This window comes from Lissotriton helveticus, chromosome 4_1 (genome assembly GCF_964261635.1).
Source record: "Lissotriton helveticus chromosome 4_1, aLisHel1.1, whole genome shotgun sequence".
NCBI lineage: Eukaryota > Metazoa > Chordata > Amphibia > Caudata > Salamandridae > Lissotriton > Lissotriton helveticus.
The window spans coordinates 1,599,839,542-1,599,856,014 of NC_136063.1; the positions used below are offsets into that span (position 1 = coordinate 1,599,839,542).

Here is a 16,473-nt window from a genome sequence, read left to right on the forward strand (position 1 = left end):
CAGGCTAAAGCAAGTTTTGTTTTGTTTAATTAATTCACAGATTTCCCTGATGAAGGTGCTAGATGCACCGAAATGCATTGGATATGATTTATTTGGGAATCAAACAAACGATGTAAAAAGAAATAATTGAATATATGATCCTTCCACAAAAAAGTTTTGGATTATGATGAAGAAATAAATTTATAAATATGCAACTACAATGAAGTCACGTTTAAATTGACAGAGCTGGAGTTCCAGCAATTTTCTTGTGCCCCGGCTGATACAGAATCACCAGAGGCCCTGGCTCCTGCCACAGTCCGAGCGCAGACAGGCTTGCATTAAGCGCACCTTAGGTGCGTGGATGCACACCCTTCATGTTAAAATAGCCAACAGCCTAAAAGTGGGCATGGCTATCAGCATGACGACATGCCGAAAACCCGGAGGGCAGCTTAAATCAAACTGGAGTCCAGCAGCTTCCCTCCCTACTGGAAGACTTCCCCTCCAAAAGGGAGTACTGGCAACCAATCAACAGTAAAGAAAAATGGGAGAAAGATAACTAATACAATCAATAGGACTATGGGGTGCCTCTTCCAAGATGGCTCCCAAAGATAGTGGAGCCAGGCACCTTCATGAGGTGTAGCCACATACAAAGAAATAAGAGGAAAGAGAGAGAATACTACTAATTCTTGCAACAATGTGGCAGCAGACTAGCGCTCCTCACGGGAGCCGAAGTATGACTTCTCAATGATAATTAGTTAACAACCAGGGGACAGAGAGAACCAGCCACCAATCTCTTCATCAGCCTAGGTACAAAGTGAAGGTTCGAGATGAAGTTGTATCAGGCTTGTTGTTTATCAGGAGGGATTCAGCAGACACATTCTATGAAGACTTCTTCCTCCCCTAGTCTGATGTTTTCAGGGTGTCTTTCGCTTTCTACGGGTCTTTTGTTTGAAACCTTTTCCATTTTCCAGAAAGCCTTCTCCAAAGAAGTACTGGTCCGAAATATTTGTACATGCTCAGTTAAATGTTCTAGCCTGAAAACTGCGTTCCTGTTCTGGGGTAGAGAAAATAGGAATGTCTGCTTGAACTATTTCAGTTTCACTTAGATGGAACACGGAAAAAAACACCATCTTAATATCAATGTAAAGGTCCATCGTGGGAGAACGACTATTGAACAATTCAGTGGCAAGAATGCAAAAGGAAAAATAGTTCAAATTATAAGCAGCATAGTCATATCCCAGTGTGTGATCGCAAAACAATGGTGCAACAACATGTTTTCTTTCAGGTACATGGTTTAGCAAAAACATGTTTTCGTTCAGTTACACGGTTAGCTATTAAGACTAAAAAACCTTTTCAAAACTGGTGGAATTTACCTGACTTTTTCCAGAAAATAAAATTTCCTGTGATCGTTCTGACTGCCAAAGAGGATGACATATAAGAAAAAAAGTCTATTTTGCTTCTTTAAGTTTTTGATTTTTGCTCAGTGGGACAGTTATTTTAAGCTTAAGACAACCACATGATGGGTTTTTGCCACGGACCATTCCATGTTCTCTACCCATAATTTTACAGCATACAGCCAACCAACCAAAATGGCTAATTTGAGGATTTTCATTGATATTGTCTATTTTAACATTAGCATAAATGAGATAAAGATTTATGAAGCATCATGTTTTTCTCTGACTGGTGAGTCCAGAGCAAAAGTAGATGTCCTGTCACTTTCAATTCAGGTACTTGATATTTTTGGTGTGCATGGTTAAAAATGCTTACCCATAAACATAATGCATTTCATTGAAAACTATTCTATTGCCAAGTGTAACTGTGTTTCGCGGATTTCTTTTTCAGAGGTTGGACAGACTCCATTTACCTGCGCTTACGGGCAAGGAATCGCTGCAACCACAGGGACTACCAGAATATTTCCAAGAATGGTGAGTATCTCATTCTAATTTGATTAATTCTTCAAGCTGTACAAATGAAAAATGCTGTATGAGTTATTGGGTGACATGAACGTAGCATCACGAAATTCAACATGCATGTAAAGGGAATTGTTTTTTTGTTTAAAGGCAAACAATGAGCTCGACTATGGTGGTTCCGGGTAATGAAATCAGAGGAGAAAGACTCTAAAATGGTGTGTCTCAGAGCAAAGAGCCTGGTTTAAATGTTGGCAGATCAGGTCCCACCGTTAATTTTTCAACGGTCTTCCTGACCACCGACTTGGCAGTCCACCCTCCGTATTTAGATGTTGGCTGGTCCATAGACTAAAGACCGCCATATTCCCGCCAACTCCACCAGGAATTCTCAACGCGTCAACATTTTTCTTCGGTGCAATGCAGTAGTGTTCATTTACGTACTCATTAAGGCAAAATTAACACACATGTATTGACACTTAAAAAAATACTTTTGTTGTGGTGCTTGTGGGTGTTTTGCTTGTGTGAGCATCTTGGTTCCCCGTTCACTCTGACTCACTTCTCTGGAGGGGTAAGACCGTACAATTGACTAATTATCACAGGCTATTACGTTTGCAGAACACCAATTACCGGTAGATTTAACTGTGGCAGAGCTTTACCATATATTCCAAAGCATTTTTCATGAACTTTTTCAAAAGTCTGCAGTGTCAGGCATTATGCTATGTGAGTCAAGTAGGGTTCTACACTACCCTTACTACTACAAAGGTGGGGAAGCAAGATTTATCTAGGGGGTGGTCGGCATCACGTTGATAATTCCCATATTACAGTATTTCAGGAAAATGGCAGCAGGAAGCAAAGCAAGAAAATTGCAGGAGGATACAGTGCTGTTCTACAAGAACATAATTAGAGATGAACCCAGCATACCTGATGAAGGACAAGAGTTAAGAGAAACACTGAAAAGAATAGAGAAATGATCCAAGGCAGAGTTATCTAAATAGTGGGAGGGAACATGCATGCAAAACTATCTGGATACTAATATCATTCCCAGGGGACTGAGAATCTAAACAATGCCCTCCTATAAATCTCCAGACCCCAAGATGTTGGACGAGTGGTACGAGATTTCAAACCAAAGCTCCAGGACGATGTTAGAAATCCTATACAGCTACTCACATATCCAGTCATTTACCCATACAGCTACTCACACTCCAACACAACCACTTACATACCCATTCACACATAGATACAAGCACTCACACCTCTACCCACTCACCAATACAGCCACTCCCACACCCACTCCGTTAACCATACACCCACTCAAACACCCATAACATAACAGGTGTATTTGTAAAGCACACGATTACCGGAAGGTGTCCTGGCACTGAATAACAGATGTTTATTGTTACCCAACTCAATGGTACTCATTTTATTGACCTCAAACGGATGAAAGGCTCAGTGGACCCACCAGGATTTGACCCTGTGACCATGAGGTCGAACACAGGCCCCTGCAGTGGATGCATTAGTCCACTGAGCCACCAGACACTCTGTGGATGAGTAACTGAATGTGTGAGTGGTTGTGTGGGTGTGTGAGTGGGTGTATGAGTAGTTGTGTGGGTGTGTGAGTGGATGTGTGAATGGTTCTGTGGATGATGTCATCAGTGATGTCATCAGGGATGTCATTTGAGAAGTCATCAGTGATGTCACTGACTGTCATGATTGCTGTAATATGTGGGGTCATCAGCAGTACATTGCGCGGGCGTAAGTTATAGTTGCTCAGGTAACTATAATGGCTGAATTTTAATTGTTTTGCTTGAGTAAAATCTGAAACTATAACGTCCCTGTAACCTTTGGTTTTATCAGTGAACATAAAATATATAAATATATACATGCATTCTTTGGAGCAATTAATGAGGAAGGATCCCAATATAGTGTTTTTTAGGTTTCATGGATTTTAAAATAACCCTCTATGCAGACCATATAGCTACATTTACTCCAAAGAACCAAGGAAATACGATATCTAGGTATTATCAATACAAAGAATATTTCTTCCAGAACTCTAGATAAGGTCAGAAAATATTTCACCATTTTATTGAAAATATACGGCTTGAAGGTATGGCTTGAGGTTGTGGGTGTTAATATCTTTTGTAATTGATTGATTAGATCACAGAGGACTGCAGGAATACAATGAAGATGTTAGATACAGAGAAGATTTAGGTATCAATTACTCATGCACTGCCAATGAATACCTAATTTAGAAGAACAGCAGTGAGACACAAGATTTAGTTTGAGACAATGCTCACTACATTTACAGGAACACGAGGGTTGGTTTTGGGGTGCTGTAAGGGGTCAACTGTGTCATTGATGGAGTAGATGTGAACTTATATGGAGGAGTGAGAGGCTGCATTGGGCAGAATGATAACAAGGGCCTGCTGGCAAACGTTGTGACAGACACTATAACTATAACTGCTAAATGTTACTGGTTTTGTACAAGTGAATTCTGAGCCTATTTATAACGTCCCTGTAAGAGAGAGAGAGAGAGATAGATAGATAGATAGATAGATAGATATTCACGGAAAAAAACAAAGGTTGCAGGGACGTTATAGATACACCTGTTTATAATCTGAAATATTACCTCATGGTGGCTTTCACTGGTACTTGTACGTTAGATAAAATACTGTAAAACCTATGACATATTTGGCAGCCTGAACATTTTAAATTTTAATAAGAATTTCATATTCTGAATCTTATTTGCACATTCACTTTAAATGGAACTTTTATAAACGACCCTCAGGGAAGTAACTAGTTGTAACACATACATCACGAAATTGGATGGTTCCCCTATACTAACTTAAAAACCCACTTGGGTAGTATTCGTTTTATTACTAGTATAAATCACGTTCTCCCCGAACTATTATGATACCTTTGATGGAACTGTGGCAATCGTTTCCAAAACAATAGCACAAATATGAAGAAATATCTGTTTTGGAATATGTGAGATGTAAATAATAGGTGGTCTTTTATATATTTATTGTACATTATGTAAATATATGAATTTAGAGAAACCCTATATATTTGTATACAAATGTGATTTTAGATTTATGTATATATATATATATATATGTGTATATATTTTTCTAAAATGATTGTTTTTAGGAATTTTTCCAGTTCTATGAAATTTTGAATCTAATCCCTTTTTTTAGAAAAAATATTGTAATGATCAATTCAATTTATATGGAGGTTCTAATTAATGTGAAATGGTCATTTTCCTTTTTGTTTGGGGATGTGATTAGGGGATTTAGGAGGGCACCATGCCCAGTACAATAATGTGATGCATATCCCTTTAAAATTTGAATGGGATTGTAGACTGATCATGTGATCAACTAAGCTATTTAAGTTACTTCCTCTCTTCTTACCATGACATGTGATCAAGCCTCGGCTGAGGTGAAACGCGTCATGGCGACTGGTGGGCTGTTATTTCATCACGAATAAAACTCACTGACAACAGAGCACGGAGTCTGTGGCTTTACTCTAATTCCGTTTACTACGTGGCGTGGTGTGGCTACACTGTGCCTTGTTGTTCCGGACTCAGCGCAATATATATATATATATATATATGCAGGTAAAAGTTGATTTTAATTCATGACAGGCAGTAGAGATAGTGCATCATGATGCGTTTTGACCGTGAAATGGTCTTAATCATATGCAGCCCGAGGACAAGCTGTTCACAACTTAAAGATGCTAGAGTAGTAAACAGCTAGGGAGGACACAATGCACAAACACACACACATATATATATTACCTACTGGCGGTCGCCAGTAGGTATATATAGTTAGGATTTTTTCTCTATGGGATTTTTGAAAATTCTATGTCTAATAACTTTGGCGTTTGTGGACGGAATTGGCTGAAATTTTCAGGAAAATGGCACATTTTGTTTCTGAGCAGCCCTTGAAAATTTGGGAGGGGTTCGTCAAGGGGGGGCCGAGAAAAAAGGGGGGTCCCAAAACGTGTTTTTAACATTGAGTTTTCCATAGGGCGGTTGGCCTCACTTTTAGCCCGAACGGCTGAATGGATTTGCACGAAACTTGGCAAAATTGTAGGGACTGGTAGCCCGAGGTGCCTTTGCTAGGTCTCAATATATGTGCTTCAGTGGATTTTGAGAAATTAACGTTCAAAAAAAGATATATATCTGTAACAGCGGACCGGGCAGCGCTCCGGTTCGCAGACTTTTCGCGGTACGGAGCTTTGTGAAGCGAAGCTGATTGGTTCTCCGGCGTCTGTGAACATTCCAAACAGTCCGTAGCGGCCGCCATCTTGTCTCTCTGTAGGATCGAGAGACAAGAGGAGGCCAAAGCGAAGGGGCAAATGACCATAAGGGGGCATAGTAGATCCTCGCTGACCCCCTAGGTTTGATGTGGAGGTTTTAAAAGGGCCCCGCGGGGCAAAAAAAAAATATAATAATAATAATCGAACGGCTGAATGGATTTGCACGAAACTTGGTAAAATATTAGGGACTGGTAGCCCGATGTGCCTTTGCTAGGTCTCAATATATGTGCTCCAGTGGATTTTGAGAAATTAACGTTCAAAAAAAGATATATATCTGTAACAGCGCTCCGCTTCGCGTAACGGAGGTTTGCAAAGCTGATTGGTTCTCCGGCATCTGTAAACATTGCAAACAGTCCGTAGCGGCCGCCATCTTGTCTCTCGGTAGGATCGAGAGACAAGAGGAGGCCAAAGCGAAGGGGCAAATGACCATAAGGGGGCATAGTAGATCCTCGCTGACCCCCTAGGTTTGATGTGGAGGTTTTAAAAGGGCCCCGCGGGGCAAAAAAAAAAAATAATAATAATAATCGAACGGCTGAATGGATTTGCAACTTGGTAAAATATTAGGGACTGGTAGCCCGATGTGCCTTTGCTAGGTGTCAATATATGTGCTTCAGTGGATTTTGAGAAATTAACGTTCAAAAACAAGATATATATCTGTAACAGCGCTCCGCTTCGCGGAGATAAAATTATATCTGTATTACCTAGCTGTTGCTAACACCAGTTAGCGACGGCTAGTAGGAGATAGCGACCATCTTGGGCCCCACTTTGCATGTGAGTGATATTTATCACTAATGACATGCAAAGTGGGGATGCCAAGATGTTAGCGACTGGAAACAGTCGCTAACATCGCTATCTCCTATTATCAACTTTTGGAAATATTCGCGATAAGCGCGAATATCTCCAAAAGCTAGCACCTGCCCTGAGCAGTTCTTAGCCATGTCATCCAATGGGAGGTGGATAACATGGCTAAGAGCATTAGCTCGGTAATGCATGAATATCGCTGAGTTTTCAGCGATATTAATGCATTGCGGTCGTTTTTTATCGTATTTGCGATAAACCTTGATAATAGCAAGGTTTATCTGCGATAATTTCTGACGATGCTTAGCGGTAAAAAAATCGTTGCTAAGCATCGTTAGGGATAAATATCGCTTAACTTTGGTAATATGCCCCAACGTCTGTTAACGTTCGATTCGAAGGAAATCAGGAAGTGTTGAAAAACATTGTCTGCGCCATCTTGCCTTTTTTCAAATGCCACACTTTTGTCGTGCACGGCAGTCATTTTAGATGCCTTGACCAGACCCACTCTGTGCACGCTGTCGATCCTTAGCATGGCTCCCCACCCTCGCAAGCATCTCCCCCAGGCAGTGGTCACCCCCGCTCTCTGTCTTATGCATGGGTAATAAACCACCCCCCATCTGCGCTGCTCTTCCCTGAGAATCACACCCTGTGCCCGCCCGACACCTCCCTTTCGCCCTATTCACTACCGCACCCTCTGACACTCCTTTTTCTCTGTGTCCGATTGTCCAGGCCGGTCCTAGGGTATCAGCTAGCCCTGCAGATGTAGTTTATGGCCCCAGCTGTAAAGAATCACCCCTCTTCAAAGGAGTTATAGTAGATCAAGGCCCACACTCGATGAGATCCGTCACAGCAGACGCGTTCCTATTATCTGAAAACCATCCTGTATTGTGATTGGGGAGGGGACCGAGCCTGAAGCGGAAGATTCCAGGGATGACTCTTTGTACATCAAAGTTTTTACAATTATGTGTCACATTAAAAATATATAGCACTCCAACAAAGTAGTAAGATTATAAAACTTTAATAACTTATAAATATATACAAGAAAACAAAAACAGTAATAACATATAAACATTTTTAGGGAAAAACAACGAAGTAGCGGTCGGCTGTGCGAATAGTCCCAACGCAGCACAACGTCCAGATTTCTGGCGTGGGGCGTCGCGGGGGGTGGGTCATCAGTAGCAAACTGTTGTGCGAATAGTTCCAAGGCAGCAGAACGATGGCACCAAGGTGATGTCCAGTAAGTTGCCGCACTGGTTTTGGTATCCTACAATGCTGCCCCGAATAACGGCTTGGGGCGCCCCGGGGGAGGCGGCGTGAACGGGCCTCTCCAGGTGGAGTCTCATCTGTTGTAGTGGGGCGCCCCTTTACCGTTTCAGTTGCCATTCCGTCCGCTTTTGGTCCACTGTGTCAAAAGCCGCAATTCAGCTGAGTTGCGCCCACTCTTGCGGTGCAGCGATAGGCGGCTGCGCCCACTCTTGCGGTGCAGCGATAGGCGGCTGTCACAGGACTCTCAAAATGGCGGCAGGCTGTTTCCTTTTTGGGCCTGGTCCACTGAAATGGCCCTGGGAAACCTTGGAAATCGGACGCTAGTCTGCTAGGTCTTGGACCCCATTCTCGAAAGCGTCCCCTCCGCCTTGAGGATTCATCAAAAGTTTTGGGGGCCCCCGACTCCTGTAGGCTTCTGGTGGGGAGCGGCTGCCATGATTGCTCGCGGAATGACCACGACGGAGCTACGAGATGGTGGTGCTCTCATGCTGACGCCAGCTTCAGTCTGAAACATCCAGAAACAAGGTGGGGCTTTCATCGTTTGGGAAAAAAAAAAAGTTTTCATCCAATGAAAAGTGTTGTTTTTAGGTCATATGATCAAGCCTTCCATCATTAGGAAACCAAAAGTAAAATGAACCAATGAAAAGTTTTATAAACAAGTCACATGACCTGTTATGCGGCATAGGGTATAAAATGCGGAGAAAATACGTTGGCACGTGAGGCGGCGTCAGTAGCGGACCGATGTGCGAATAGGCCGAAGGCAACACAACGCGCCAAGATCCGGATGGCACCGAGGTGGTGTCCAGCAAGTTGCAGCACTGGTGTGGCCATCTTACAATGCTGAAAGTCGGCGTGGGGCGCCCCGTTGGCCTGTGAGTTTGCGTCAGTAGCGGACCGATGTGCGAATAGGCCGAAGGCAGCACAACGCGCCAAGATCCGGATGGCACCGAGGTGGTGTCTAGTAAGTTGCCGCACTGGTGTGGCCATCCTACAATGTTGAAAGTCGGCGTGGGGCACCCTGTTGGCCTGTGAGATGGCGTCAGTAGCGGACCGATGTGCGAATGGGGCCAAAGGCAGCGCAACAATATTTCCTGAATAGAAGACACCACTAGGCGCTGAGATGCCAAGATCCGGATGGCACCGAGGTGGTGTCTAGCAAGTTGCTGTACTGGTGTGGCCATCCTACAATGTTGAGAGTCGGCGTGGGGCGCCCCGTTGGCATGTGAGATGGCGTCAGTAGCGGACCGATGTGCGAATGGGGCCAAAGGCAGCGCAACAATAGTTTCTGACTGACACCACAAGGCGCTGAGATGCCAAGATCCGGATGGCAACGAGGTGATGTCTAGCAAGTTGCTGTACTGGTGTGGCCATCCTACAATGGTAAAAGTCGGCGTGGGGCGCCCTGTTGGCCTGTGAGATGGTGTCAGTTGCGGACCGATGTGCGAATGGGGCCAAAGGCAGCGCAACAATATTTTCTGTATGGAAGATACCACTAGGCGTTGAGATGCCAAGATCCGGATTGCACCAAGGTGATGTCTAGCAAGTTGCTGTACTGGTGTGGTCATCTTACAATGCGGAAACTCGGCGTGGGGCGCACCATTAGCCTGTGAGATGGCGTCAGTAGCGGACCGATGTGTGAATAGGCCGGAACCAGCACAAGGCGCCAAGATCCGGATGTCACCGTGGTGGTTTCATAGTTGAGAGGCACTTCATCTGCAGTGGGGCGCCGAGATCCGGATGGCACCAAGGTGATGTCTAGCAAGTTGCTGTACTGGTGTGGTCATCCTACAATGCTGAAACTCGGCGTGGGGGGCCCCATTAGCCTGTGAGATGGCGTCAGTAGCGGACCGATGTGTGAATGGGGCAAAGGTAGCGCAAGAATATTTTCTGAAGAGGAGACACCACAAGGGGCTGAGATTCGGTTACCACCGAGGTGATGTCTAGCAAGTTGCCGCACTGGTGTGGCCATCCTACAATACTGCTCCGAATAACGGCGTGGGGTGCCCGAAGGGGGGGGGGGAGGCGGCGTGAACGGGCCTTCCTAGGTGGAGGCTCGTCTGCTGTAGTGGGGCGCCCCTTTACCGTTTCAGTTGCCATTCAGCTGAGTTTCGGCTGCTCTTGATGCTACAGCGACAGGCGGCTGCAACAGGACTCTCAAAATGGCGGCCTGTTCTTTGGATTTGGGCCTGGTCCACTAAAATGGCCCTGGGACACCTTAGAACTCGGACGCTCGATTTTTTTTCCTTTCCTGTACATGCAAAAAAAGGTAAATGCCCGGTACGTTACACGCTTCATCTGCCACGATGAACTCTCCAGAGGAACCGAAAAAAAATATAGTTATGGTAACTATACCATGCATCGTCATATGGAGAGGTGGCACCAATTAATTATAGTGCTGCATAAAAGAGAGATTTGGAGGAGAACCCCTGACCTGCTAGTACATTCATCAAAGAAGTGGCACTGACAGCATCAGAGGCAAGGGAAACGGTCCCAAATATTTAGAAGAACTTTGGAAAGATTAAAATGACATGTTTAGATTGTGGCAAATTAATTTCATGTGGACAGATGAGTGTTACTCTAATAAATACAGCATATGAACATCATCATAGTCGATGGTTGGTAGAGACATTTTGACTATATCCTGGACCTGCCCGTCCTCACCCAAAATGGCGCCGGAATAAATGGGACTCGTAACTCCTTGTTGTGTACTGGTTGCAGAACCTTGAAATCACGAGATACGTATGCAGTTTTGAAGCACATGGCGGGCGGGGACGAGAATTGATTGAATATTTCGACATCCCTATTGATATTAAGTTCTGATGTGTTATTGATTACTGTACTATTGAAAGTTCGAATTAACGTCACCCATGGTACTTGCCCGCAAATGTATATCTAGATAATTTTATTGTAACTGGCCCTGTCGTATTTTAATTATAAAATGTACGTCCACCGATTCCGTAACTGTTAGACACCTTAGTTCTTGCAACCTAATGGCCCGCCCGTTACGTTCCTCTACAGTGTAAATGTCTACTCATCATATACGATTACAGTTTGCTCCGTGGCCGGCCCACGTGGTTATAGGCCCGTATTTGTATAATGAAATTTTCACAATAAAGGTTTTTAAAAGAAAACATGGTAGTAGTATATACATTGGTAAAGTTTTTAATAATAGTCACTGTTTTAGAATCATTAAAAGGCAAGTGAAATAAAGCAGACCAATTACATGAAGGGTAAAAGGTATAATACGAAGGAACGCAGTAAAGATAAATGGTCAAGGGCTGTTGTGTTTTCTATTCCTGCAACATAAAGTGATCGATAAGAATCTCATATTCAGGAGTATCGGCGACTAAGACAGCAGGTCGACCCTCTTTTGCTCAACGGCTCCGTCATGGGACGAAGAAACGCTCTTTCTCTCGAAAAAAGAATATATTTTACTTGCAGGACAGTTGTAAATTTTCCGGGAAAGTACATTAGCCTGGAACATTATAACATATATTTAAGAAAAAATAATGTTCGGAAGTAATAAAAAGCATAATTTTTAGGTCATATGACCAAGCCTTTCATCATTAGAATAAGAAAAGTAAAATGAACCAATGAAAAGTTTTATTAACAAGTCACATGACCTGTTATGCTTACGTTACGCGCTGCGCGTCGCGCCCCGGATGACTTCCGGATGCGCTAACGCGGCGCGTCATATGACGCATTACGCGACAACGCAGGTCCAGAATATAGTCAAAATGTCTCCACCAACCAGCGGTCGGAACACAACCCCTTTCAGCAGGCTAAATAGTTCTGTTAAATGACAACAGAAGGGACAGGCAACAAGAACCATTAGTCAAAGAGGGGAGGGCTAGTTCTTCTCTACCGGGTTACATTGGGGCGCTACCGGAACTGATCGAATTGGTAGTCTACAGTGTTTCTGGATGTTTTAGACTGAAGCTGGGGTTAGCATGAGAGCAGCACCATTTCGTAGCTCCGTCGTGGCCATTCCGCAACCAATCATGGCAGCCGCTCTTTATCGTTATTTTGGGCGGGGTGGGTGGCGGAGCCGAGCTGTTTTGCAGCCATCATTGTGTGGAGTTCAGTTCATTTCACTAGTTTTGTATTTGTCATGAGGGGTTGTTCCTAATGTTTCTATTTTAGCGAGGTCAAAAAGAGATCCCATTAGTGGCCTACTGATTTTGCTCGATTCCTTTTCTTTTTTTTTTTACACGATTTTTCGTTATCTGCAAAGACTAAACAGAGTATTGCGACTCTGTGTTTGTTTGTTAATAGAGAATGAACCAAAGAGAACCAATTCTAAAACAGTAAATACTTGGATAACAATCAATCAAATGGAGAGAGAAGCAGGCACGACGTATTACAACGGGGGCAAAGGCCTGCGTTAACTACCCTTCACTATGTGCAAAGAGAGAGTACTCCTAATAGAAATGAGGGGGGGGGGGCACCATTCAAAGCAGATCAGTGTGCATAAACACGAAAATGTTTTCACTTACCACGTACTTGACATTCGACAGCTTATGATATTTGCTATTAAAAAACCATTGAAATTCACTGAAAAAACCATAGGTTATAGACCATATATAGTTAGGAATTAGCATTTACAAAACCTTGAAAATTCACTGAAAAAACCATAGGTTATAGACCATATATAGTTAGGAATTAGCATTTAAAAAACCTTATTTTACTCACACAAAACCATTGAAATTCCATATATAGTTAGTTGCACTAACTATATATCGCGCACCCGCAATCCACTGCTGATGATGTCACATATTACATCATTCATGACATGGTCAGTGACATCACTGATGACATCACTGATGACATCTCAAATGACATCACTGATGACATCACTGATGACATCTCATTTGACATCAATGACCACATCACTGATGATATCATTCATGTGACAATACAATGCATCTCCTCACATTTTAATATAACCTCTGTTTCACCCAGTGTTAAATACAGAGTATAATTTTTGAAACCATTGACACACCAATACTAGTTACTACATACGTACTCACTGATTCCTACGTCTACACACACATTCACTCATTCACCCATACAATCATTCATACATACAATCACTCATCTTTACAACACTATCATATGCACTCATACACCTATACAGACACTCACACTCTGCCACTCATCCATGGAGTTACTCACACACCTAGTCAGTCCTGTAAAGAATCAATCACACTTCCATTTTCTTGTCTATACAGTTAAACATAGAGCACCTTACATTTTCAAACATATACTAACACATACTTACTTTCTTATACAATCATTGATACAAGTACACATTGATCTGCACAGAGTCACACACCTCCCAGCCAGCCACACACACACTCAGTCTCCCATACAAATACTTGGACAATCAATCAATAACCCATATAGTTAATCATATAGCTACTGATCAACACATGCAGCAGTTTACAGAACAACAGACATAATGATGCACAAATTAAGACAGTTTAGTCACTAACCCATGCACTCAGTGAGACACATTTAATCACTCACTCATACATTCAGTCATGCACCTACTAAATCCTTCGTCCAGACAGTTATACATCTACTCATTCTTCAATATGTAAAACATATTTAAACTTTACAGAAACACACAGTCACTGGATGATGTCATCAGTGATGTCATCAGTGATGTCACTGACCATGTCATGAATGATGTAATATGTGACATCATCAGCAGTGGATTGCGGGTGCGCGATATATAGTTAGTGCAACTAACTATATATGGAATTTCAATGGTTTTGTGTGAGTAAAATAAGGTTTTTTAAATGCTAATTTCTAACTATATATGGTCTATAACCTATGGTTTTTTCAGTGAATTTTCAAGGTTTTGTAAATGCTAATTCCTAACTATATATGGTCTATAACCTATGGTTTTTTCAGTGAATATATATATATATATATATATATATATATATATATATATATATATATATATATATATGTATGTGCACACACAATACATTACTTATTAAAACTATTTTTAATAATCTTATTATTCGTTTATAGTTTAAGATTTTTAAATAAATTACCTACAATGCTATGTATTATTATTCCGATATACTCACCTTTTTGTTTTTTGACCATATTCTTTTCCACAATATTTTTGACACAATATTTTGGAAGTTTATATACAAGGTATGTATACTCGCTATTTTTGTAGACAATATTCTGGTATATCGATATTGCTGTTGTCGATATTCTGTCATACAACCGTAACTTTCTCTCCATAAGGCACACAAAGCTGATGACCACCTAATAGAACACAAAAGCCCAGGCAGCAAATGAATTGCAACAGCAGGACCTGATCTGTGCAATCAACGTCCTGAATCATTTAGAAGTGCCATCACGCTAAAGAGTTTTGAGACTGCACTGAAAAAGCTTCTTTTTTACTAACTACATATCCCGTGTATGCAGATGTGTCCTTTGACCTATCTTTGAAGCAAAATTCTCATTTTACCCCTTCCCATTTGCCCCTGCCTCTTCTTTGTCCTTCATCTCCTCTGCACTGTCTTCTATTGCATTTTAAATAGATACATAAAAATGGCAAAATGTCTGAAGTGAGTTCACACCACAGTATCCACCCCCACCAGGGTTGGATTGGGATAAAAATATATAAAAGTGACCCACATTTGCATATTGTCTTTATGCAAAATACTGCTTCTGCAGAGTTTTATAAAAAGAAGGGGGGAATCTCTGACAGAGGCATGTTTTATTAACTTTACTTATATAAAAGAAATGCACGAATTAGTTCACACTGGTGAAACACACCTGAAAACAAATGAGGAGACTTCTGCTCAGGTCCACTGCCCCCGCTCAATATGCATACATTAATGGGCTGGCCCAGCGAGAGAAGGGGAGTCACACCTCTCCCCGTTGATAAAAGGGAGGTAATGTCGGAACTACCAAAAGCAGTGTGGACTGAACTGGCAGCAGACTTCTACTAACCCCTGGAGACGGGTAATTACCTGCTAGTAATAATAGATGAATTCTCCCGTTTTCCAATTGTAAGACAAGTATCGTCAACATCAGCAAGCGCAACCCTGCCAGTCATGGATGATGTTTTTGCAGGATGGGGCTCGCCCCAAACACTCAAGACTGACAATGGCCCGCCATTCTCAGGAGAAGAGTTCCGGAAATTTATGGAGTTCCTAGGAATCCGTCATCGGAAAATAAGGCCCCTGTGGCCACAAGCGAACGGGATGGCGGAACGGTTCATGGGAACAATAAAGAAGGCGGTACAAAGAGCAAAGATAACCCAAATATCGACAGGGCAAGCCCTATGCCATGTACTGAGAGACTACCGGAACACCCCTCACAGCTCCACAGGCCCGTGCCCGGCCGAGCTCGTGCTCGGACGATCAAGCAGGACACGGCTACCGCAGATGGAAGCGAAGACAAGTGTGGAGCGAAGTCAAATAGCTGCAAAAGATGAAGAGGCAAAAGCAAGAATGAAGGCATATGCAGATCAAAGGAGGCACGCCATCAAAGCGAAGATAAAAGAAGGGGACTCAGTGGTAGTGTGGCAAAGACAGCAGAGGAAATTGGACAGTACATTCTCGAAGGACCCACTGACAGTGACGGAGGTGAAAGGACCTATGATAACAGCATCAGCAGGGCGGTATCACATCACACGAAACAGCTCGCATTTCAAAGAACTGAAACCAAAGGAGGAAGAACTACTGACACCAGCGGCAGTCAAGGAGGAAGAAAATAGGCCAGTGGACAACGAAGAAACACGACCAAAAAGAACATGCAAGAGACCACAGAGACTGATTGAAGAGATGTAATATGACGAGGGCCTGTGAGGAATTTTTCTCCCTCTCTCTCTCTCTCTCTCTCAGCCCTGGTCGATCAGTGACCACAGGCCGCATCATGTAATGTTTGTTTGCAACAAAGGGGGAGATGTCATGCCCAGGCTGCGGACACTAGGACCCTAGGGTCAGGGGTGTGGGAAGGGGACACCGGACAGCACATCCGGTCAAGGGAGCAGGGCGGGAGAACAGGACCAAGGGGCTTGGGGGCAGGACGCACGGGAAGCTGTACGAACAAGAGAATCAATAAAGGTACCTGCATTCCAAATAAATCATGTTGCATGGTCCTTTGGGCATCAAGACACTACAGTAATGGACGTTCATCTACCTCCAGAAAGGCCACTAAGGCACACACT

At 42.9% G+C, this 16,473-nt stretch overlaps 1 protein-coding gene across 2 annotated transcripts in view; it reads left to right on the top strand.

Moving 5' to 3' along the window:
- AOAH (acyloxyacyl hydrolase) overlaps positions 1–16,473 on the top strand; it is a 919,324-nt gene that overhangs the window by 694,288 nt on the left and 208,563 nt on the right. For both annotated transcript variants that reach the window (XM_078688219.1, XM_078688220.1), the window contains exon 13: positions 1,822–1,904. In XM_078688219.1, the coding sequence (XP_078544345.1) occupies positions 1,822–1,904 (83 nt within the window). The remainder of the gene's footprint in view (positions 1–1,821; positions 1,905–16,473) is intronic.